This window comes from Dipodomys ordii, unplaced genomic scaffold, assembly GCF_000151885.1.
Source record: "Dipodomys ordii isolate 6190 unplaced genomic scaffold, Dord_2.0 Scaffold23, whole genome shotgun sequence".
Lineage (NCBI taxonomy): Eukaryota > Metazoa > Chordata > Mammalia > Rodentia > Heteromyidae > Dipodomys > Dipodomys ordii.
The window spans coordinates 1,077,613-1,102,236 of record NW_012267239.1 but is presented as its reverse complement, the minus strand read 5'-3'; the positions used below and the strand labels follow the sequence as shown (position 1 = coordinate 1,102,236).

Here is a 24,624-nt window from a genome sequence, read left to right as displayed (position 1 = left end):
TCACCTGGTTCCCATTGGCCAAATGAGCTTCCCTTCCAGGCTTATCAGAGTATTCCTCCTGTAAGAATCTGACTGTGATCAGCTATCCTACCAAGTGCACTGTTGGCTGGTAGTGATGGCACCCTCTCCCTAAAGGCCATTCTAGATGGCGTATGGCTTGTAGGTTTCCCCTAAAGGATTGTTATGCACCCCTGGATGCATTCAAGATTATTTTAAGGTACTCATACAAACGAATGCTTCATTTTTTAAAAATGCTGTTTTCATCTGTATCAGAAAACATATGAATTTCTCACCAAACTCTTGCTTTAGTATTGCTTAGAGGAGGCTGAGGCAGACACTGATACCAGTCTTTTAAAAATGAGGCATTTGATCTAAGCATAGATGGCTCATGTTTGTAATCATATCTACTCAGGAGGCTGAGATCTGATCGTTGAGGTTCAAAGCCAGCTACAGTAGGAAAATTTGTGAGACATTTATCTCCAATTAAGTACCAAAAGGCCAGAAGTGAAGCTGTGGCTCAAATGGTAGAACACCAACCTTGAGTGAAAAAGCTAAGGGAAAAACACCCAGGTCCAGAGTTCAAGCCCCACCTTGGGAGGGTGGGAATGGGGAAAGACATTTTAAAGAAAAGAACTGTTGATAGATAAGGTATAAAACTGACTGCTGGATGGGAAGGGATGGGAAGGGGAAACAAAGGAGGAGGCTACAATGCTTGATAAGAAATGAACTCATTATCTTGCCCATGTAATTGTAACTCCTCTGCACAGTATTGTCACAATAAAAAAAAAATAAATTAAAAAAAAAAACTGACTGCTGTCTTGCTCCTCCTCGCCCTGCAGGGGTCTCTGTTGAGTCGTCCTGGAGAAGCTGGGGGGGGAGGGGGGGGAGATTCTCAGCTTCTCTTTCTTTGCCCAGGCTGCTGGTAGCCTTACCTTGCAGCTGCTAGGAGCCCTGTCAAAACGGGAGGGAGCCGCTACCTTAATCTTTGCTCTTGAGGGTGCCAGAGAGGGGGCAGGTTGTCTGGGGTCCTGGGGGTGAGATTGGAGAACTCCTTCCATCATTGTGGATATGACTCCTTCTTTGATTCTCTCTTCTCCCCCCCTCCCCACCCCCCCCACCCCCCGCAGCAGGCCCTGGAAGTCAGGAGGGAGGCCCTGATCAGGGAACAGCCAGGGGCTCTAGTCCCCAACTGACACCTTTCTATTGCTCTCTCTACCCCCTGCTGGACCAGCTGGAGGGTCTTCTAACACTTCCGCTGGCGTTAGTAAGGACAAATCGGGCCCATCTCAGATCTTCAGTTTCTCCATCTATAAATTGTGCCCAGTTCGTTGCAAGGTGAGAGGCTGGTTAGCCTGTCATATGCCTCAGTGTTCCCCGGGACAAACTTTCCTCACAAGAGCTATTGTGGCATCTTCCATCCGGTTGGGCTGGGGAGTCCAGGGAGAGGTGGGGGGAACTTCTTCCTGGGTTTCAGAACCACCTGTCACCGAAGGTCGGAGGTCAGGCCCTCACGGAGACTCCGTGGGACAATTAGCCTTCCAAAAGTGGGGGGTAGGAATCGATCGGAGTGGAAACCCGACTCCTCTCTCTCAGACTCCCCTCCGAACTCAGTGAGCCCAACCCCTCCAGGGCCACCTCCCCCACCCCGGCCGGGGCGACGGTCGCCGGCGGGGAGAGTTTAGAACAAAAGGCGGCGGGGGGGGGGGGGAGAGGGGCGTGCCCGGGCCGGGCCGGGGGCGGAGCAAAGGCTATAAGGGGCGGTGGCCGGGCGCGGCCCAGCAGGCCCAGCAGCCCCCGGGCGGATGGCTCGGGCCGCCGGGTTCCGCAGCGCGGCCCCGCGCGCCCTCCTCCTGCTGCTACTGCTCGCGCTGCTGCCGCCGCTGCTGGCCCGAGCCAGGCCACCGGTGAGTGCGCGCCGCCGGCTTTTCGCTCCTCCTCCAGGGGAGGGCCGGGCACAAACTGAACCTTTGGGGGGCGCCCCTGGTATCCTTGGCGCAGCAGGTATGCTAAAGGCCTTTTGGTTCCCCTGCGGGTGTCCCGGCCCCGGGCGGTGTGCAGGTGGCGCCTGCGCAGCAATCGCTGTCCGCCCGGTGGGGCGCGCCACCCCGCGCCTGACTCACACCCCGGCTTCTCGCTCCACAGCCCCAGATGCTTGGGTTGTGTGTGTGTTGGGAGAAGTAGCAGAGAAACAAAGCGAAGCGGGTCCTAGGCAAGTGTCAGCCTCCTGTGGTGTGGCCTCCAGGGAGCGCACCTCCAGGTATGCGATGAGGTGGACAGTGAGTTGGACAGGAAGGGATACTGGAATGTGAACCTGGAGGAGATGCTGTCTCTGGCACCCGAGGAAGGCAGCTGTGGGACACTTGACACCCGGGAGAGCTGGAGTAAGATGGTGACATTGTGTGTGATCATCACGTGGGGGGCCGGGTCAGTACTGAAAATGGATGAGGTGAAGGAGAAGGTTCAAGTAAAGAGAAAAAAACAGATTGAGGAGAGAAGGGACGGTAATGGAGGGGGGGGTGCTGTGTACGGCACCTTTGTGTCCAATAGCTTCACTGTCTCTTCAGGCTGGACTTTAAGGCATCAGTCACAGGATGGCTAGGGGCAGGGGCAGGACACAACCGATCTACAGGGTCCCCCAAGACCTGGTCCCTTCAGCCTCACAGCTGAATGACCTAAACAATTCAGATGTGATGGGGGAAGAGAATGTGACAGGTCCTAGGACTGGTCCCTCTGTCCAGATACACTGGCTCTGTGCATGCCAGCTTTGTCCAGCAATGTGAGTGTAGAAAGAGATGGGGAAGGTGGAGTAGAGTGAATGAGGATGCCTCAATCCAGTGCACCTCCCCCAATCCAGCAGTTAAGCCCATGGGTTCAGAAATTGGAAAGATCTGTCTGGGTCTGAAACCAAGCTCCCTCCCCAGAACCTCACCCACCTGCTACACATTGAGGGGATAGGATGGGCTTTGGCAACAATGACTACAGCTGAGCCATGGTAGAAGCTAAATGAGGTGATATTATATACACTGGGGGGGCCGTCACCTGTAGCTGCCTCTCTATTTAGGGCTAAATGCTAGGGCTGGAGACTAGCCTGGAATGGGTCTGAGCTGCACTCTGAGACACACAAGGAGCGTTTGGAGTTTCCTCCAATGTGTTTATCCCCAAAATTGCTGTCAGCAGGACCAGAAGAACTCTGTAAATATTTATCCATCCCAGTTTCCAGTTCTCAGGAGTTAAAAGCCCAATGGGACAAAGCTGACTTCCCACTCCTCTCCCACTAGCCAGTAGGAAGGAGTGGAAAGAGAAAGATTATAGACAGACCTTGTAGCTACTGGTTGTGTGACTTGGGCAGTGTACCTGAGTTCTCTAAGCCTCAGATGAGCATGATCTGGGTATAGAATAGTGTAGGGATGTCCCAGTTTCTTCCTCACAGCCTAACAATGTATCTTGCTCTCAAGATTGCTCCCTACTAACATTAGAAAGTATAACTATGATTCATTATTTCCGTTACACCAAAAGCAAACTGGGGCCCAAGAATTGCACTGAACCAGCCTGCCCTTACCCTGAGGTTTCCTAGACTGGGGTCCTCCCTTATTTTCTCTTTACCTGGTACTTGCCATTATCTGAATGGGAAGATGATAAGCCTCTGAGCTATGCCAGAAAAGTGGGTTAGCCAAGACAGTTTTGAGGGTGTCTGAGACTGTAGGATGCTGGACCAGAGGGGTAGGGTAGAGTAAGACAGGCCCCTCCACTGGGTAAACCAAGAAAGGCTACTGGCCCAGGGGAGGGAATGCACTAGAAACAGAAATGCTTCTCAGGAATGTGGGTTTTGGAGATAATCCAAGAGTGGGAGAGTAGGCATGAAGGAGAGCTTTGGAGGGGGAGGCTTGAGCCCCAAATCCAGGCCCAGCTCTTACCTGACTTGCTGTGTGACCCTGGCTAAAGTCTTTGACCTCACTGAGTTGTTTCATCCTTTGGGATATAGGGTGATGGCTGTATCCTAAGCTCCTCAGGGCTATAGGTGAGATTAGGGGTGCTCTGTGCCACTACTCTACCTCATTGGATCCTAATTGTCCTGAGAGGACCAAGAATTTGGGGAGAAGAGATTCCCAAGTGTGGGAGAGGAGGATCTACAGGAGAAGCGGGTGCAGGGAAGAGCCCTTCTTTGTGCCAGATGCTACAGGAGCCATTATAAAACAATGACAACTCTTTGTTCTGGCACAATCCTCATTTGACACATAGAGAAGTTTAGGCTGTAAGAAGACAGTGACTTGCCCAGGATCACCATGACATAGAAATAGGCTTTGATACCCTAAGCTTTTCAGAATAGCTAGCCTTCCTACTCAGGAGGGTGAGATTGAAGATCACAGTTCAAACCAGTCCAGGCAGGTGAATCCAGGAGATTTATCTTCAATTAACCATCACACAAAAACAGGAAAACCAGGAAATGGAATTGTTGCTCAAATGATAAGCGTGCCAGCCTTGAGTGAAAAAGCTAAAGAACAGGGCCCAGACCCTGAGTTCAGTCCTCAGTGCTGGCAAAAAGAAAAAGAAGAAGGAGGAGGAGGAAGAGAAGGAGGAGGAGGAGGGAAGGAAGGAGGGAGGGAAGGAAGGAAGGAGAGAGAGAGAAAGGAAGAAAGAGAAAGAAAGGAAGGAAGAAAGAAAGAAAGAAAGACAAAGAAAAACCACTTACATTTTGGGTCTGATTCAGTGATCTAGCTATGGACTTGACTCATAAAGGAAGGGGAGGAAGGGGCTATAGTGGATCTAAGACATGTAGATCCATTGCCTTCCCTTTATTTGTTCCCAGGCCTTGCTGGGCAGCAGAGAAAAGAGATTTCTGGCATAATCCGAGCTGGCAGATGGGGCTCTGGGCTGTTTGGGGCTCTCCAGGGATGACACAACTCTATACTTTCCTGAGAGGGTCCCCAGGGTTAGGGGGAAGAAATCTGTTTCTCCTTTGGGAGGTGGAGTGACAAGCCCCTGTGGCAAGTCACACAGTCCTGGTATTCACATCCTAAATGTGACCCTTAGAGTAGATATTATCCTCTCACTTTATTGAGGAGTGATGGAGTTTCACTGAGCCTTAATTCAAAGTGTCTTGGAAGTTGCAGCTACTTAACAATTTCCTGTTCATTCTCTTCTGCAATCAAGACGAGGCTAGCCTGGGCCCTCCAGGGGACAGATGACTGTCTTTGAAGAGCAGAATAGATACAGTATCCAGGGGGTGAGCTGTGAGCATGGATACTTTGCTCCTTGACAGCTGTTACCTGAGCAAGGTGTTCCATTTCCTCATGTGAGGGATGATGACAATGGAACTGGCTGAAGGCACATGTGGGTGGAGGATGAAAACGGTTCTAATGTGCCATAGTGATAAGTACATTAACAGTAAGCCCAGAATTGTCTAAAATCTGCAAGCTAGTGAGGTTCAGAGTTGGTGTCAAGCTCAGAAACCAGAAGGAAACTGGTCTAGGGCACGAGACTCCCAGTAGTTTCAAGTCCCCTTAGTGGTTCAGAAGGCTCCTTCACAAAAGAGTGTCCTTAGATCAGGAATCCAGAGCTTGGAGGACTGGGAGCCTGATCACAACTCTGGGGTGCTTGGAGACTGGGAGAGGTGCCAGAGGCTGAGGCTGAGTGTGGAGCCAGAATGGCTGGGTGCCTGCCCCAAATATGGCTGTGGGGAGACTGTAGCCACCCAGATCAGACAGGCCCAGACCATACAGGTGCCTCAAGTAGCTTAGCAAACAGCATGGCTCCAGCTCTCTTATTTTTGGAGGGAGGGGGGCAGTTCTGGGGCTGGAGCTCAGGGCCTGGGTGCCATCCCTGAGCTTCTTTTGCTCAAGGCTAGTGCTCTACCACTTGAGCCACAGTCTCACTTCAGGCTTTTTCTCAGTAGTTTATTAGAGATAAGAGTCTCACTGACTTTTCTGCCTGGGCTGGCTTCAAACTGTGATCCTCAGATCTTAGCCTTCTGACTAGCTAAGATTACAGGCATGAGCCACCACCATCCAGCTGGCACCATCTCTTTCCTCCTACCCAGGCTTTAGTACAGTGTCCTGAAACAGGCCCTTGCCTTTGATCTGGTGTGCCCCCACCAGACTCTTGTTGGGTAATCTCACAGGGTTTTTATATGTCCCTGCATTTCCACTTTTCTCCTGCATAAGAACTGTGAGTTCCACTCTGAGGACTTAAAGAAGACGGGAGGATGCAGCTCAGGTGAGAACTGCCATCGGTGGTCTTCGAGTTGTGGCAGAGTCTGGCAGGGATGCCTTGAATCTCCCTGCGAGAAAAATCACAGATTGGCTTTGGCAGGGTGTGAGCAAAACATCTTTGCTAGAAGTCTGACCTCAGGTGGATGGAGGTGTAGATTATCGGAAGGGTACTTGGACCTGTGCTAAGTACACACTTTTATGTATCATTTCATTTCATCCCCAGATCAACACTATTGTAGGAGAGTATTGCCCTCATTTATCAGGTGAGCAAGCCAAGGCCATGCTGTAGTTTCTCCATGCTGGGGGAGGGGCATGGAGGCATGTGGGGAAAAAGAAAGGGCCAAGCCTGTTCATATACCTAGGGACCAGGTATGTCTGAGCTCAGTGGACATAGGATGAAATAAAGATAGAAATGGCTTATGGAAGGGCCTTTGAGGGAGCAGAAGGCACTTGCTTGATGTTTCCTTGGAAACTCTGGGATTATATACTGTGTAGGTTTGAAGAATATAGTTTGGGGCTCATAGATTATGCTCTCCAAATCTGTGCATTTTCACTCAAACCTTGCTGATCAGCTGGGTGGGGGTGAGGTTGTGTCACACAGCCCAGAGAGGAGAAGAAGCAAGAGAGGAGGATGAAACTTGGTGCCTTAGAACAAGATGTCAAGAAACCAGAATTAGCCCAAGATCAAAGGACTGTGTTGCCCTTGCCCTTTAAGCCCTCACTTTTCCCAGTGACACTGTGGGTCTGGGTTGCACCTGCTGAGGTGTCATAGCTCTAACTGTGGTCCATCAGGACCTGAGGGCTCACCTGGATGCTCTTGCTTGCCCAGGACACCCACCACCACCAATCTGTGAGGAAGAGAACACAGCCTCAACATGCAGCTCTGCCTGCCTCTGCTGCCCAAGAAGTTCCCCAGCCTGCTGGTGGGCTTAGACTTCCACGATGTGGTGTACCTGACCCACCCGATGGGCTAAATGCCCGCAACAGACAAAAGCGTTTTGTGCTGTCTGGAGGGCGCTGGGAAAAGACGGACCTCACCTACAGGTAGGCGCCAAAGGCCAGGGGACCATGACCATGGGTCCATAGGAGAGCCTGTTGTGCCTTCATACCTGCTTCCTGAGACACATTAGGGCTACACCTACATGTGTGCCCACTTGGCCCCAGCCATCCATGAACTAACACCCTGAAACTCTAGCTTAAAGAGAGATTGATACCCTACTGCAGTGCTGGGGCAGGACCTCTGTCATCACTAGAAGTCACCTAGGCCTGCTTTACTGGGGACCTGTAAGGGCCAAGTCTAGAACTACATGTGGATGAAGCTAAGACATAGCCCTGTCCTTTCAGGGAGGTGGCTTGTTCAAATCTACCATCATAACATGAGCCTTGTGCAGGCAGAGACTATGGTGAGTGGGGATTAGTGATGTCAGGCTCCTCACTGGTTGTTCTGGAAGGCTCCTGGGCAGGTAACAAGGAAGCTGAGATATTATAGCTTCAGAGAGAATGGTCTAGTATGACAAACACAGCATTGGAGCTAAGACTATGGAAACCTTAGGAATTTTCTGGATGAAGAACTAGGAACCATGGACAAGGCTCAAGGGGCCATGGTCTCCCCATAATGAGCAGTATGGTCACTGTGTTCTTTCTACCAAATGCAGACACCTCTGGGCATCTAAATAGATGCAAAGACACACTCGTGTGCCGGGAGACTAGTTCATTGTAGTCGAGACGCAGAGCACATGTGGTTTTCACATTCACACAGTCATTGGGCATCTAGGAGCAACTCTTGTCTCCTCAGTCACCAGGGGCTTGCATGCCCCAGGCCCAGTCTCCTCCAACTCCCCCCAGGATCCTCCGGTTCCCATGGCAACTGGTACAAGAACAGGTGCGACAGACGGTGGCCGAGGCCTTACAGGTGTGGAGCGAAGTGACACCACTCACCTTCACTGAGGTGCATGAGGGTCATGCGGACATCATGATCGACTTCACCAGGTGAACCTATGACCTAGGAACCCCTCCAGGAACAAATTCTACTGCCAGCAGCCTCTGACTCTACCTGCCCCCCCCCCCAATCCATCCACAGGTACTGGCATGGGGACAACCTTCCATTTGATGGGCCTGGGGGCATCCTCGCCCATGCCTTCTTCCCCAAGACCCACCGAGAAGGGGATGTCCACTTTGACTATGATGAAACCTGGACTATAGGAGACAATCAAGGTAAGGGCTCAATACACATCTTCCAGATGGGGCAACTGGAGGTCACTCCAAGAGTGTCTGAGGACCTGAGCTTAAGTTCTGGAGCTAATGGCAGAAAATAGAGGATGACTGGCCTATTTACTTCCCTTTTCCAGGCACAGACCTGCTACAGGTGGCAGCTCATGAATTTGGCCACGTGCTAGGGCTTCAACATACAACAGCAGCTAAGGCCCTGATGTCTCCTTTTTATACCTTCCGTTACCCACTGAGCCTCAGCCCAGATGACCGCAGAGGTATCCAGCATCTATATGGCAGGCCCCACGAGGCCACCACCTCCCAGGCTGCAACTCTGGGTCCCCAGAATGGAGTAGATACCAATGAGATTGCACCATTGGAGGTGAGGCTGGAGAGGGTGAGAAAACAGGAGGTGCCAGACCCCTGCTGGTCTTGTTGGCTCCAGTGTGAGCTTTCTCTCTCACTCTAGCCGGAAAATCCACCAGATGCCTGTGAGGTCTCCTTTGACGCAGTCTCCACCATCCGAGGTGAGCTCTTCTTCTTCAAGGCAGGCTTTGTGTGGAGACTCCGTGGTGGCCGGCTACAGCCTGGGTACCCGGCACTGGCCTCTCGCCACTGGCAAGGACTGCCCAGCCCTGTCGATGCAGCCTTCGAAGATGCCCAAGGCCACATCTGGTTCTTCCAAGGTAAGTAGGAGTTGGAGGTCAGCTGAGGACTTCCTTGAGCCAAGAATACCACAGCTAAGGGTTGAGATAGACAAGCTCCTCTCAAGGGGACACAAAGGACAGTGAGAGGGGGGCTTTCCAAGGCACAGCTGGGAATCTCCCAGAGGAGGCAATTCTTGAGATCACAGCACTACAGATATGGCACAGTAGGGCTGTACGTTGGTACATTTAAATCCCAAAGCTACCCCATGGGATGGAGTTTTAGAAGTTTTAGAGCTGAGGTCTCAGGCTCACAGGTGATGGAATGACTCACTGGAGGATGGCTCTTGGAAAGGGGAAAAGAGGGATTTGATTCAGGTCTGAAGACCCCGGAGATTATACTTTCAACTCTCAACTGCCAAAGCAGCATTTCAGATGCCAAGACCATACACAAAGGGGGGCCATGGGAAACTTCCATATGGGTTCCAAAACATCCAGGGATCTGCTATGGCAGGGCTCAGGGCCCAAGGAGTGGGCAGCAGGTTATTTGTAATGCCCAGATCAGGAACCCAGGTGGCCTTCTATAAATTAGAATAATCTTCCCATGTATTATTTTATAGAGCCTTCCTTATAGCTTATCCCAGATGACCTAAATAGGTCAGGTAAGCAAGCACTGTCAGACACAGTGTTTATAGTTAAGTAAACTGAGGCTGAAAAGAGTCCCTGGAAGTGGTGAAGCAGGTCCATTTTGTCTGAGTGTGGCAGTGGTGGCTTAACAGTTCCTTGTAACTTCCTCTCTTCCACAGGTTCCCAGTACTGGGTATATGATGGTGAGAAGCCAGTCCTAGGCCCTGCACCCCTCTCTGGGCTAGGCCTGGTGTGGTCCCCAGTCCACGCTGCCTTAGTCTGGGGTGCTGAGAAGAACAAGGTCTACTTTTTCCGAGGTGGGGACTATTGGCGTTTCCATCCCAGCACTCGGCGTGTGGACAGTCCTGTGCCTCGCCGGGCGACTGACTGGCGAGGGGTACCCTCTGAGATTGACGCTGCCTTCCAGGATGCTGACGGTGTGTGGGGCTGAGCGGTGGCTGGCAGAGGGTAGTGTAATAATTGGACTCATTCATACGTACTTCAGGAGGCCCAGCTCTTCCTCACAGGAGTGGGATGCCAGTACTATGCCCATGTTGCAGATAAAAAGACAGGGCCAGAGAAGCACAAGGGCTTGTCCAGGTCCCTCAACCATACGCAATGAGAAAATAACCGCAGCATAACAAGGGTCGCCAATGCTTTAGCCACAACACTAATGTACTTATACCTCAAAGTAGCCTTCTGACATAACATCTCTTATAAACTCAGTTTCTAGAGAGACAAACAGAGGCTCAGGCTATGAGATGCCTTACTAGGGTAACATAGGTAAACGGTGATCGAGCCCAGATTCCCATTAGACAGTCCCTGTTCCTAACCACTGAGCAACCAGCCAGGCTGGAACTCAAAGCTCAGGACTGACTTGCCTGCCAGTATCCTCTTTTTGTATCTTTCCATGTGGTACTCTCTGGGAGTGCAATCTGGAAGTAGCCTGGAGCTTTGGCACACTCTAGGATGTCTTTGTGGTATGGTTGGTGAGATTGAAAGTAGAGTGATGAGGAAGTTGGTGAGGGAACAGAACATGCTTTCCTGAGAGGTAGGAATTGAGCTAAGGCTCTAGGTACCTCAAGACTAGACCCTGGTACAGGACGACACCCTGGAAGGGCTCCTAGGAAGGAAAGGAGGTTTTGGAAGGGCAACCTTGGAGCTTCAGCAGTGGGAAGTCAAGGCCTTCCCATCCAACCCTTCCCCCATGCCTGTCTCTGGCCACAGCCAGCCAGGCAGGTGCAGAACCCAGTGTCCACTTGCCCAGGTCTTATCTTCTTCTCTTTTCAGGCTATGCCTACTTCCTGCGTGGCCGCCTGTACTGGAAGTTTGACCCCGTGAAGGTGAAGGCTCTGGAGGGCTTCCCTCGCCTTGTGGGCCCTGACTTCTTTGGCTGTGCTGAGCCTGCCAACACGTTCCGCTGAGACTGTGGCTTGAATGCCCTCAGGATAACTGACCCACAGCCATCTTTGTGGCTCTGGACACCAGATATGAGTCAAAGCCTGTGTTTCCTCAGTTGGGGTGGGCTGGGGGGGGGGTAACCACCATGACAACTGTGGGGAGGGCCACGCAGGTCGTGGTCTCCTGCTGGCAAGTGTCTCAGACCAGACAGGGAAGCTTTGGAGTTACTGACGTGTGAAGGAGGTGTCAGGCTGGCTTTGCCATACCTTTGTAGGTCATGGTCAAACCTAGCTTCTCAAGGCCTCCATCTCTGGCCCTCAGAGATGGGTGAACTACAGCATCTGATCTTCTCTCTATTCCTGCTGTAAGGTTCCGGCAGAGTATTAGTGTTGGAGCTTGTATGTAAGGTATACCCTGGCCTTCTGCTCTAACCAAGCAAGGCCCTTTCCTGAGACGTCAGATCTGGGTAGATGTTTAGATCTGGCTCTCTTCTAGCTGGTGATCCTAGAGATCTATTTCTCAGGATGTAGGCCAAAAGGCCTACAACCAGCTAGGGAAGGCTCTGTTTCAACACAGAAACCCTTACCTTCAGAGGCCCCAGCATACCTCAATCCTGTCCTGGGCCTCGTGAAGCCCTTATCCTAGCACTGGGTCTTCCAAAGCCATGTAAATGTGTGTACAGTGTACAAAGATTTTTTTTAAAAAACAAACAACCCTGAGGACTGTCATTAAATATGATTGTTTTCTAAGTGCCTGCCTGGTGTCTCTTTGTAACTGCAGTAAGGATGAGGAGGCCTGGTTCCTGTTAGCCCAAGCCTAACATGGAAGCCAGGGTCAAAGTTCACTTTCCAAATACTTAGGGCTCCTTCTTTCCATTTTCTATCATATCTGGAGGAACATCTAACAAAGTAGTGGCAGTTTCATTTGGTCATGCCATGCCCTATCTCCTATCTTAAAAGACTTCACTTTCCACTGCTATGAAAACACAGAACAAAATTCATGGTTACTGCTGTTCTTCACGATCATCTAGCATCAACTTGCACTGTCTTCTAGGTCCTCATATCTTTTTCGTAATAGCAATTATTGAACCTTAGAAAATCATCAACAGGGGCTGGGAAGGTGGCTCAGTGGTAGAGTGCTTGCCTTGCATGTATGAGGCCCTGGGTTCGACTCCTCAGCACCAACATAAGAAAAAAGAAAAAAGCCTGAAGTGGCGCTGTGGTTCAAGTGATAGAGCGCTAGCCTTGAGTTGAAGAGCTGAGGGACAGTGCCCAGGCCCAGAGTTCAGGCCCCACGACGGGACCCAAAAAAGAAAAGAAAAAAGAAAATCATCAACAGATGCTGGATTGGTTGGACATTTTCCTTAGTGTTGGGCCCTTCTCCCCACCTCTGATCCACAAGTGGGATGGGACAGAGCCACAGGGCAGGGCTACGCTTGTTGCAGACACAAAATGCAAAGCTAAGAAAGAAAAGGTAAAGGAGTCCCTCCTCTCCAACACTCCTCTGATGCACTAGCCACGCCAAATACTACCTGGCCTTTGAATATTACTAAATACCAAAGTCTTTGCCCAAGCTACCCTCATTCAGTGTTAACATGCTGCCCACAGCCTCAGGAACAGCTATTGGCCCGGAACTGGGATATTTTTTTTTTCCTAGGAGTATTCTTATCTGTTCAACTGCACTGCTTTGAGGGGTGGAGAAAATGGGGATGTCAATTTCGGGTCACAAACATGCTCAAAGCTCTCAGGGTCCCAAATGTAGCTCTGACCCCCGCCAGGCCTGAGGCCACACTTCCTTTCTTCAACCTTGGGCAGAATGCCAGTTCTGGCTGTGAGACTGAGAAAACCACCGCCTGAGTCCAGTCCGCAGTGGCTATTTCTGTCCGTGAGAAGCTTTCCTGGGCATCAGATTGAGGCAACAGCCTCTGGTGGAAGAGAAATGGGTCGTGGTTCCTTTAAGGGACCCACGGGAACGTGCGGGCCTTTTGTTTGGGCGGCGGCAGAGGCGCGCGCGTTAGCGTCAACATCCGCGCATGCGCAGTCTGGACGGCCTGGTCGTCGTTTGCGGCGGCAGCTGAAGATCCCGGTGGTGGCGCGAGCTCCGGCCCGGCCCGCCCTTCGTCTCTTGACCTCGGTTCCCTCACTCCGGCGCGCCTCAGCCCCGCCCCAGCCTTCTTAAATCCCTCAGCAGTTCGGATCCGGCCGCCCGCCTCCGCCGCCACAATGATGATGATGGCACTGAGCAAGACCTTCGGGCAGAAGCCCGTGAAGTTCCAGCTGGAGGACGACGGCGAGTTCTACATGATCGGCTCCGAGGTAGCCCCGCGGCGCGTTCTCGCCCTCCCGGGCCCGGCCCCGCGGGAGCCCCAGGGCGGGTCTGTGCGCCGGGAGCGCGCGTCCCCATTCATCGCCAGGGCGGCGGCGGCGGCGGGCGGGCGCGTGCTCGGGGATGGGGGCGTGGCCAGATGGGCGTGGCCGAGCTCGACCCTACCTGGAAGGTCTGAGTTCAGTGCATTTCTTGGTGACGGGGCTACCCGGGCCTAGGGGTGCTACTGGTCTCTCGTTGAGTTGGTCTAACTCCACCCGGATGCAAATAATGGAGTGTTCGGTTAGCTCTTGTGGCGGTGCTTGGGAGTGGAGATGCACTACTAACTACTGCCCTCGAAAATTTTAGAGATGGTGGAAATCTCATGTGCACCCTTTACCCCTTTGCTCCATTCAGGGTCCTGAAATCTTGGTTGTAAGCCTTCAGCTTAGGAAAGTTCCCTCCTCTTTGTATTCCTTGCCTCTGAGATGGGAGGTAGAAGTAGTGTTCTGCTGGCTGACTGACTTCAGGAAAACCCTACATCTGGCCCCTCAATGAAACATTTGTACTGAGTGTATTAAATTTTTACAGATCCACTCAAACTAGTCCTTTTTTAGTCCAACAGTAGCACCCTACTAGTTCATATTTTACACACACACACACACACACACACACACACACACCTCTGTGGGTATAGCCAGGAGCTGTGGCTTGTGCCTCTAATCCTAACTCCTCAGGAAGTTGAGATCTGAGGATCACAATTTGAAGCCAGCCTAAGCAGGAAAGTCCATGAACCTTCAGTTCACCACCGAAAAGCTAGAAGTGGAGTTATGACCCAGTTGGTAGTGTGCCAGCCTTGGGTGAAAAAGCTGAGGGATAGAACCCAGGCCATGTCCAAAGCTCTACTTCCAATACACACACACAACTATGGGTATAAAATTCAGATGTGCAAATGTCAATAATAGAATCAGGTAAAAATAAATGCCAACTCTGTAGAGCTAAAGCCATTTCAGAATGCCAAAGATTACCTCTCCTCTCAACAGTGTTTATACTGCAACATTTCATTCAAATTATTATTTTGGCAGTATTAAATTTAGGTACTCAAGGCTCCATGCTTTTACCTACTAGGCTGGCTCTCTACCACTTGAGCTAATCCACTAGCCCTGCTTTTTGTTAGCTATTTTGGAGGTGAAGTCTAGTGAACTTTTTCTCCTAGAATAGTGTTGAATCTTCCTCCTCCATATTTCAGCCTCCTGAGTCGTTAGGTTTACAGATGTGAGCCATTGGCACTTGTCTAATTTTTTTTAAACAATTGAACATAGTGTGATGAATGAAACCTCATGTTATTAAGAGACCACCATTGAACTTTGTTTTTTCTTTTCTTTCTCTCTCTCTCTTTCTTTCGTTCTTTCCTTGTGCCAGAACTGGGATTTAATCTCAAGGCCTCATGTTCTAATTTAGTTTTTTTTTGTTGTTTCTTTGCTTTTTGCCAGTCTTGGGGCTTGAACTCAGGGCTTGGGCACTGACCCTACCACTTGAGCCACAGCACCACTTCCAGCTTTTTTGAGTAGTTTATTCAAGATAATAGCTCACTAGGACTTTTCTGCCCAGGCTGGCTTCGAATTTCAATCCTCAGCTCTAAGCCTTCTGAGTAGCTAGGATTACAGATGTAAGCCACCAGTGTCCGACTTAACTTAGTTTTTTTTGATCAAGTTTGGAGCCCTACTACTTGAGCTACATCTCCCCTTCTGGCTTTTTGGCGGTTTATTGGAGGTAAGAGTCTTAGTTTCTTGCCCAGACTGACTTCAAACCAAAGTCCTTAGATCTCAGCTCCCTGAGTAGCTAGAATTACAAATCTAAGCCATTGGCACCCTGCTATATCAAAGCTTTAATGTTTTAATTTTCACCATTTTTAAATTAAACAAGAAGGGCTGGGAAGGTGGCTTAGTGGTAGAGTGCTTGCCTTGCATGCCTGAGGCCCTGGGTTCAACTCCTCAGCTCCACATAAGAAAAAAGAAAAAAGCTGGAAGTGACGCTGTAGCTCAAGTGGTAGGGCACTAGCCTTGAGCTGAAGAGCTGAGGGACAGCGCCCAGGCCCAGAGTTTAGGCCCCATGACCGGACCCCCTCCCCCCCCCCAAAAAAAAAGAAAGGACAAAATGCAATAAGCTGATCAGATTGTCACTTAAATGCTGTTGTTCTAATAATGCGATGCTGAATACAGCCCATTCCTGTACATAGTCCTTGCTGGCCAGTAGGCATCTGCTTAAATGCCAAATGCAAAAGGCAATTGAGTTACAGAACCTTGATACATAGCTAGTTGTATCTTAAAGAAACCTTTACCTGATATGCTGAGTGAAAAAGTAATCTGTTTGGCCTTGGTTCTGACTGAGTGGTATTTCTGAAAAGAAAACTTTTCTTTGGTGGAGTAATTGAGAAACAGCTTGTGGTTAGGTGGGAAGAACTTCAGGAGGCTTAGTTACTACCCTGCTCTGTGTCCCCCCACCCCTCGCTTTCTTTTTAGTGCTGGAACTCAGCCCAGGGGCCTTGCATATGCTATGCACATGCTCTACCCCTGAGCTATCCCAGTTTGTTTCATTTTCCCATGTGTAAAGTGAGATACTTAGACTCTGTGATACCTCAATACCTTCCCCCAAACACATTTTAGGTTTTAGAAAGTGAACTGAAGTCTTTTCTTTCTGCTCTTTCACTTTTGACCCTCCTGTGGAATGATGATAATCATCCTGAGATGCAGAGATCTGGCTTAATAATCACAAGTTTAAGGAAAGGCTCAAAGTCTTTGCACTATTTCTACCCAGTTGTTCCTGTGGCAATCTTGGATGTGGATGGATGGCCCTTGGCCTCTTTCCCCTTGGAGAATAGATACTGTATTCAGACAGGTGAGCCAGCTTTAGCAACATATAGTTTAGCATACATGAAGCTACCTTGGGAGGCCATCTGCTGTTGCTATGAGTATGCATCACAGTTCTACCATCTTTTTTTTTGGGGGGTGGGGGTCCGGTCATGGGGCCTGAACTCTGGGCCTGGGCACTGTCCCTCAGCTCTTCAGCTCAAGGCTAGCGCTCTACCACCTGAGCCACAGCACCACTTCCAGCTTTTTTGTTTTTGCTTATGTGGTGCTGAGGAATGGAACCCAGGGCCTCAAGCATGCAAGGCAAGCGCTCTACCACTGAGCCACCTTCCCAGTCCCTTCAGTTCTACCATCTTTAAGCAGTTCAACTTAGCAAACCAGAGTCACCGAGGTTTTAGTACCCTAAGATATGTCAGAGTCCAACATTTTCATTTTACATTCAGGAAACCTAAATGGGAAGAGGATAAAGGCTGGTTCAGGAAAAGCCAGGTAGATAAGCCTCAGTGTCTTAAGTTCAGAAGGGCCCTTGGGAGGAGTCAAGGTTTCATGAGCCCTGCAGAATCTTCAAGGTAGTCATAAAGATCAGGTTTGTCAGTTTCCTTAAAAACAAAAAACTATCCAGGCACAAAGTGGCTCACACCTGTAATCTTAGCAACTCAGGAGGCTGATATCTGAGGATCTCCATTTAAAGCTATCCAGGACAAGAAAGTCTGTGAGACTCATCTCCAATTAACTAGCAAAAAGCTACAAAAAAGTAGAGATGTAGTTCAAGTGGTAGAGTGTCAGCTTTAAGCAAAAAAACTCAGGGACATTGCCCAGGCCTTATTTTAGGCTCAGTACCAGCAGTCAATGGCAAGAAAAACAAAGAAAATTACTTTTACATTGGATGATAATGACTCACAAAGCCACAAAGCAGTGAGGGATTTTGACTGTCTGTATGACAGATGATTCTTCTCTTATGGTATTCAGCAGCTGTGGTTGTTGAGCATAGAAATTGTTCCTCAATGAAAAATGAAGAAACATACTTGTTTGTAACCAATATGAGGTGCTAGCTATGTAAAATAGAAAAATAACGGAATTGATCCTTTGAATGGTGAAGTTCAGAGTCACTGAATATATGACCCAGAAAAACGAAGTGATTCCAGGTCACAGAGGGAGCCAGCACCTGGCACCCCATCTGCAGGTGTCCCCCACAGTTTGACTCTGAAGTGTGGTCATTTCTGAAAAGTCAATGAGTCCACGGGGTGTCTTTATAAGAACCTTAGTACGAACTTCATTTTTATGGAGAAAGTCATAACTCTTTATTTGGTACAAACCAACTGAAGCTATTGTTTGGGGAAGTAATGATTTATAAGGCTGTCTGGTGATTGCCAATAAGTGCTTTTTAGACTCTTTGGAAAATTCCTTTGGTATCCCCAATTTGAGTTTTGTTACTAAACAAAGCAGCACGGGACATGGGGAGAATTATCTTACATCTGTCTAAAATTAGAAGACCTTTTTGGTGTTTATTACATCGTAAAAATATCAAAGTCTGCTTCTTAAGATAAAAGAAGGTCAAAGAAGCCTTGCATTTCTGGAAAGTGCCAAAGATCCTTAATCCAAAAATCAAAATCATCATAAGCTTCTTGCTCAGCTCTGGGGGAATCTTGCTAAGCTCTTCAGACATCTGGTCAGGCCTTTTGGAACGTGGTTCTTTTGTCAGGGCGGACAGATGCAGGCCAGATGTGCACTGTTTTTGAACCCTTGATGTCAGCAAGAATGTGTTTTATTGCTGCTGAAAGCCTGGCGCCAGGGGGCCACCCGAAGACCTGTTTATCAGACACTGATCCAGCAGATCTTCTGCTCACCAGGACCCTCCCCTTGCACGTGCAGATATGACTCTCATAATGAGCCTTCTTGCTTTACTCATAGGTGGGAAACTACCTCCGTATGTTCCGAGGTTCTCTGTACAAGAGATACCCTTCACTGTGGAGGCGACTAGCCACTGTGGAAGAGAGGAAGAAAATAGTTGCATCGTCACATGGTAAAAAAACAAAACCTAACACTAAGGGTGCGTCTTCACGAGGGTTTGTAAACCTGTTTCAAAACCACTCGCTTATGTCATGAAGATAAAACGTTTTCACTCCAGTGTCTTCACTGCAGCTTTGGCCTTAGTTAGCCAGGAGGATCCCAGGGGCAGGACCTGCCAGTGCACGTCTGGCTCAGGTGAGAGTGTGGCTTAGCGAGCCATTGGTGGTCCACAATCAGATATTCCCTGATGGGCCCGGTGGGTGTGTGAGGAGGGGTCAAGGCTGGGGCTAGCAGGTGCCGTGAAGACATGTTGGTCTCAAAACGTTTTAGGAATGCTGTGATGCTCTGCCATTTGCTGTGGGCGTGTCACCATAGTCATTCTCCATGTAGCCCTGGGGGTGGGTGGTGGCCCCAGCCCCCACCATTCCCCTCTGGGACTTTCACTGCTTGTCTCCCAGAGCCCAGCCATCCATAGCTCTTCATCCTGCATCCAGTATACTAAGCCCCTGTGCAGGCCCCACCCACCATGGTTTATCATGTGCCTGGGGCTTGCTAGGTGAGCTGCCTAACACGAGTGAAGCTAGTGTGCTTTGGCCATGGCAGCTCTGTGCAGGGCGAAGTTGCTCTTTAGACATTCTGAGGGAGCCATCGGGAGACATGTCCACCAGGACATTTGAGTATAGAAGCAACATACCATTTGGCAAGCGGCAAAACTGCTTCCCCCTTGGCAATGATACTTTAGAGAAAGCTGCCCTGGGCCTATGTGGGTGTGTTCATGTGTATAGGTGGGTGTGTGCATGTATGTGTATAGTGCTTTATAGTCTGTCCTGTTGAGTTGTGACTGTAGGTGCTACTGTGGTTTTGTCCATCGTGAGCAAAGTAGGATTCTTTTAATGCAGGAGCCAGAGCTGTTTTAATCTGCCTTTATTACATTTCTACTCACTGGCCTGTATCAGTTTCCTTTGTGCTTCCCTCACCTCCCATAGAACACCAGTCATTAGTACAGTGGCTCCCTAGCTTTACCTGCCCCCTACCCAAGTCCCTGTGGAGTCTTGGTGGTGCTTCTACCTTGTGCTTCTTCTGGGGAGGAAGAAAAAACAAGCTTGGCCTACAGACAAGTAACAGCCCTTGATCAAGGGTTCCTAGAAGAGCTAGGAAAGAGCTAGCTTAGAATCTATCCTGCTTTCCAGACAACATCTCCACATTGGCTTGGGGACAGAAACTTCTGTTTGGTGAAAAGCTCTCTAGGCTCTTGTTTTAAAAGAAAAGCATTCTTCCATCTTTCATTCTATTTCCCATTCCATTTCCCCACCTTGCTTCATGTCGTGGATTGTGGTGGTATCAGACCTCTTCCCACTGGGGTGTTATTCTGGAGTCTTCCTGATAGCCTCTGATACTGCAGATGTCCTTAGCACTTCATCTGCCCCTGAGCCAGTGCTCACAGGCCAATTAGTCAAATCAATCCAAAGGGATAAATTTTACCCAATACAAATAAACCCCTTGATCAAAATTGCCTTTTTTGCGGGGGGGAGGGGCGTGAGTCTAGCACTGGTGACCCACACAATACTAGCTATTCAGGAGGCTGAGATCTGAGGATTACCATTCGAAACCAGCCCAGACAGGAAAAGCAATGAGATCTCCAATTAACCAGAAAAAAGTTGGAAGTGGAGGTGTGGCTCAAGTGGAAAAATGCTAGCTTTGAGAGCAACTCAGAGACAGTGTCCAGGCCCTAAGTTCTAGCTGTAGTACTGGCACACAGATAAACAAAACAAAAGGCAGATTGCCCTTTTGGAAGAGGCCAACATTCAGCAACAGTAAGTTTGACACTTTGCCTGAGAACTTCAGTGTGCTATATCCAATTGGCTGGCTGCTGTTTGCTCCTGTCATCAGCAGAGTGACCACAGCAGTCTCTCTCTGCTTACAGATCATGGGTATACCACCCTTGCCACCAGCGTGACTCTGTTGAAAGCCTCGGAGGTGGAAGAGATTCTGGATGGTAATGATGAGAAGTATAAGGCTGTATCCATCAGTACAGAGCCCCCTACCTACCTCAGGTAATGAATTCCTGGACCTGGGTTCTTCGGGGACACTCATGGGGATTTTTCTCATATTCAAACACAGGTTGAAGTGAAGTTGAACTGAAATACCTTCCAACACTTTACTCACAGTGCTTACAATTGTCTTAGCAGGTTTCTAAGTTCCTTCTATATCTTTAGAATCCCTAAGAAATAAACAGAGGCCAAGTGTTGAATTGGATCTGGAGAGCAGTTAGGAATGCTTTGAAAGTGCCCTTTGTCAGAAAAATGAGTGACCTCAGATGAACTGAAAAATGAAACAAGCAATAGATTTAAATATAGAAAAAAACTTAGTACCTTTAAAGGAGTACTTATAACATCAAAATGGCAAATCAATGGAAATTTACTGTGTTGTAATCTAGAGTCTAGTCATCTAGATGTTGTGTGTGTGTGTATGTATACATGTGCGCGCATGTGCATGCGCACACAATTTAGGGTCTTGTTCGTATCCCTTAACCTGTTCACTCTAAGCTAGAACTATAAGGGTCACATCTTAGTCCATTGAAGTGTCTACACCTTCTAACACCCGACCTTTTCTTGAAAGTAGACACTCAATAGCTCCATATTCTCTTTTATTATTATTCACAACCCTCCAAGAATATCTCTGTACATGTAATGGTTTTACTTATTTTGTATTTACACTGCTATGCATTCAGATTTGTAAGAAAAATTTGGATATTTCTTTTTTTTTTTTTTTCCTCTGATCAGTTGTGGAGCTTGAACTGAGGGCCTAAGTGTTGTCCCTGAGCTTTTTCAGAAACTCAAGGCTAGCTCTCTACACTTGAGCTATAGCATCACTTCCAGTTTTCTGGTGGTTTGTTGGAGATGAGAGTCTTACAGACTTTACTGCCTGGGCTGGCTTTCAACCATGATCCTCAGATCTCAGCCTCCTGAATAGCTAGGATTATAGGCTGGTGCCCAACAAAAAATACTTGGATTTTTCAACAGGTTTTTTTCATTCCTTTTGTTTTAAGTGGAGCTGGGAATTGAATCCAGGGCTTTATAAGCACATGCTACTTTTTCAGTCCTCAGTGTGTAAAAAAGTAGATGATCTACTCCCAGAAATACAGTAAGGAAGAATATTTCTTACATATAATCTCATTTTATTTGGTTTTACTTTTGGGATACTGAAGATTGAGCTCAGGGCTTCATGCATGTTATTGTGCTAGACCACTAAGCTACACCCCAGTTCCTTGTATAATTTAAAAAATTCATCCAGGAACTAATGGCTCACACCTGTAATCCTAGCTACTCAGGAGGCTGAGAGCTGAGGTTTGCAGTTTGAAGACAGCTGGGGCAGGAAAGACTATGAGACTCTTACCTCCTATTAACTACCCAAAAAGCCTGAAATGAAGTTGTAGTTCCAGTGGTAGAGCACAAAAGCTCAGGGATGGGGAAAAAAGAAAAACATCATGGTTAAAGGAAGAAAACCAAAAACCTACCCACATAAGGAAGTAAGGATGCTGGAATAGAACTGGCACACTTGTCTGCCAGAGATGACTCTGTACATAGAAGTGATCTTTTTGTAAAATATTCGAATACCAAACAATTGCTGACCCATTAATTTCACCCCTGGAAATTTTTCTCAAAGAAGTAATTTGAAAACACAAAATAAGTAAAAACGATTATATATACATAGATGTTCTTTAGAGGGTTGTGAATAATACTGAAAGGGAATATGGAGCTGTTGAATGTCTACTGTTAAGGAAAAGTCAGGTGTTAGAAGATACAGACACTGAAATGGACTAAGATGTGACCTTTCATGTCAGCATCAGGTAGACTGCAGCATCTGAGCCATGGCTCATGTGAATGAAGCATGTAGAATATAAGACATGCCTATCTACCTTACTCTTTGAGCCCTCAAGGAAAAATACATTTCTAAAACTAAGCTTATACCTGTGATCCTAAGCTACTCAGGAGGCTGAGATTTGAGGATCATGGTTCCAAGCCAGCTGGAGCTTATCTCCAATTAAACTGCAAAAAGCTGATAGAGTGCCAGCCTTGCAAAAAAGCCAGACAAGAGTTTGAGGCCCTGAGTTCAAACCCCATTACTGCATAAATAAATCCAGGCATTGGTTGCATTTTTGTAATCCCAGCACTTGGGAGGTTGAGGCAGAAGAATTTTGAGTTCATGGACAGTGTGGGATAAATAATGAGACCTTGTGTCAAAAACAGAAAAAAAATACATTCCCATAAACATAAGCTAGGGAGCACTAAGAGGTGGGGATTATTGTTCAAAGTGATGTTTTCCAGGTTTTCTCTCAACTTTGCTGTCAAATCGTTTTTCTAATTCCTCATCAAGTAAGGTGGCATGCATCCAGCCTAGCCAGTGTTGTAGACGTGTGCTCGGCAGATTCTTATTCTCCCAAGGGATGTGGTGAGAACATAAAGATGGCTAGACTTGCCCGGGAAGTCACAGAAGGAAATTGTATACATATGGACGGCACTTTTAAGTTTGCGTGTGTCAGCTGAGAGCCTTTTATAGGGTGGTAAACAATTTTTTAATGATCATGTCATATGAAGATCAGCTGAGAGAGTACAGTCTTCTTACCCTGGAGGTCAGGACAACGGAGTTCAGAGTGGCAGAGGTTCAAGGGAAGCATCTTTGGCTGGCTTAGTCAATCTGTAAATGGGCCAGTCAGCCTCCTCACCCAATCACTGGATTGTTTGAGCACAGGCTGGATATACCTTTTTGGGATTCTTGGAAAGAGCTTGTAGAGTGAGCTGGATTTGATGTTGTGACTTAGATGTTTATGTTTTGTATATGTCTCAGTCTGTTATTTATATTTATTGTCTGTGGTCTGTGACAACTAGCATGGTCTTCTTGAGCTGTCTACCAGATGAGGGGCTGGACATAGAAATGACAGAGATAGGGTCAAATTGAGGGTAAGAGGTAGGAGCTCAGCTCAGGAGCTAGGAAGATACCTATCTAGCAAAATAGAAGTAATCACAGCCTGGCTACACTGGAACTTTTAATGGAAGAGACAAAGAACAATTCCTATTGCTGGTCCCTTCACTAGAGATGGGGATGGGATTGGGGCTCAGGAATTTGCTACTTAATTTGGTGCTAGTACTGGGGCTTGAACTTAGGGCTTGGGTCCTGTCCCTTAGCTTTTTTGCTCAAGGCTGATGCTCTACCACTTGAGCCATAGCTCCAGTTCTGAATATTTTTTGCTAGCTAATTGGAGTTTCAGATATTTCACTGCTTGGCTGACTTTGAACCAAGATTCTCAGATCTTAGCCTCCTGAGTAGCTAGGATTATAAGCATGAGCTACTAGTGCCTTTACCTTTTTTTGTTTCAAAAGCTGGGGCACTGACACCTTCAATGCTCAGGTCTGAAATTCTAATCAGAATATGGGTAGAGACAGGGAGGGACTCATGGTGCTCAGTTTGACAAGGACTATGGCAAATCTTCTGTATTGCTGTCTTACTCTGATCTTTTATCAGCCTTCATCTTATACTTGAGTCCTGAAACATAAATGGAAGGTAGAACTAATTTTCACAGGACCTTAAAAGCTGGGACAGCATGACCAGGGACACTCCTTTTTTAGCCTACCTCCCCCAAAAAAGAAAAAGAGGTAAAGGGCCCAGGCCCAGACAGGTTTTGGTTACCACCTCTCTCCGCCGCCCCTCCCCCCCATTCATGGATAGGAGTAAGGCCTGCATGCTGCATCCCCAAGTCTCTTCTTAAGGGTACTTTCAAACACTTGTTCTAACTATATAGACAGTTATTGTAGGAGTAATTTGTGCAGATAGTGGGGAGTATGGGTGTTCATTGGTACTGGGGCTTAAACTCAGGGCCTTTTCACTCATGGCAAGTGCTCTATCACTTGAGCCGTGGCTCTACTTCCAGCTTATTGCTGGTTAATTGGAGATAAGAGTCTCCCAGACTTCTTACCCAGGCTGGCTTTGAATCATGATCCTCAGATCTCATCCTCCTGAGTAGCTAGGATTACAAGTGTGAGCCAGTACCTGGCTTGTAGGGATAAAGATGTGCCAGGTGCTGGTGCCTTATGCCTATAATCTTAGCTGCTCAGGAGGCTGAAATCTGAAAATCTAGGTTCAAAGCCCATGGGGGCAAACAGATTCTAGCGACTCTTATCTCCAACTAACCAGCAAAAAGCCAGAAACAGATATGGTTCATGCATTACAACATCAGCCTTGAGCAAAAAAGCAAGGGAGAGCATGAGGCCCAGGATTCAAGCCCTGTAGTGGGCACAAAAAATAAATAAAAATAAAGATGAACAATACGTAAGTACTGCTTTCTTTATAGCT

The 24,624-nt window shown here is 48.2% G+C and overlaps 2 protein-coding genes across 3 annotated transcripts in view; both read left to right on the top strand.

The window, feature by feature from the left end:
- Positions 1-1,802: 1,802 nt before the first annotated feature.
- Mmp11 (matrix metallopeptidase 11) lies at positions 1,803-11,806 on the top strand. Its single transcript, XM_013014227.1, has 8 exons — positions 1,803-1,904; positions 7,039-7,253; positions 8,055-8,198; positions 8,290-8,423; positions 8,558-8,799; positions 8,887-9,103; positions 9,868-10,125; positions 10,979-11,806. Exons 1-8 carry the CDS (start codon positions 1,803-1,805, stop codon positions 11,110-11,112), a joined length of 1,446 nt encoding a protein of 481 aa, XP_012869681.1. The 3' UTR covers positions 11,113-11,806.
- Positions 11,807-13,116: 1,310 nt separating this feature from the next.
- Positions 13,117-24,624, top strand: part of Smarcb1 (SWI/SNF related, matrix associated, actin dependent regulator of chromatin, subfamily b, member 1) — a 37,093-nt gene continuing 25,585 nt past the window's right edge. The window contains exons 1-3 of one of the 2 annotated variants that reach the window (XM_013014520.1): positions 13,117-13,404; positions 18,175-18,286; positions 20,198-20,327. In XM_013014520.1, the coding sequence (XP_012869974.1) occupies positions 13,312-13,404; positions 18,175-18,286; positions 20,198-20,327 (335 nt within the window). In that variant the 5' untranslated portion in view covers positions 13,117-13,311. Of the gene's footprint in view, positions 13,405-18,174; positions 18,314-20,197; positions 20,328-24,624 lie in introns of both variants that reach the window. The other variant, XM_013014519.1, reaches the window with a different exon arrangement.

Coding starts and splice junctions, on each gene's coding strand:
- Mmp11 (XM_013014227.1), top strand. CDS start 1,803: ATGGCTCGGGCCGCCGGGTTCCGCAGCGCGGCCCCGCGCGCCCTCCTC. Junction 7,254..8,054: donor AAGACGGACCTCACCTACAG/GTAGGCGCCAAA, acceptor AACTCCCCCCAG/GATCCTCCGGTTCCCATGGC. Junction 10,126..10,978: donor TGCCTTCCAGGATGCTGACG/GTGTGTGGGGCT, acceptor TTCTCTTTTCAG/GCTATGCCTACTTCCTGCGT.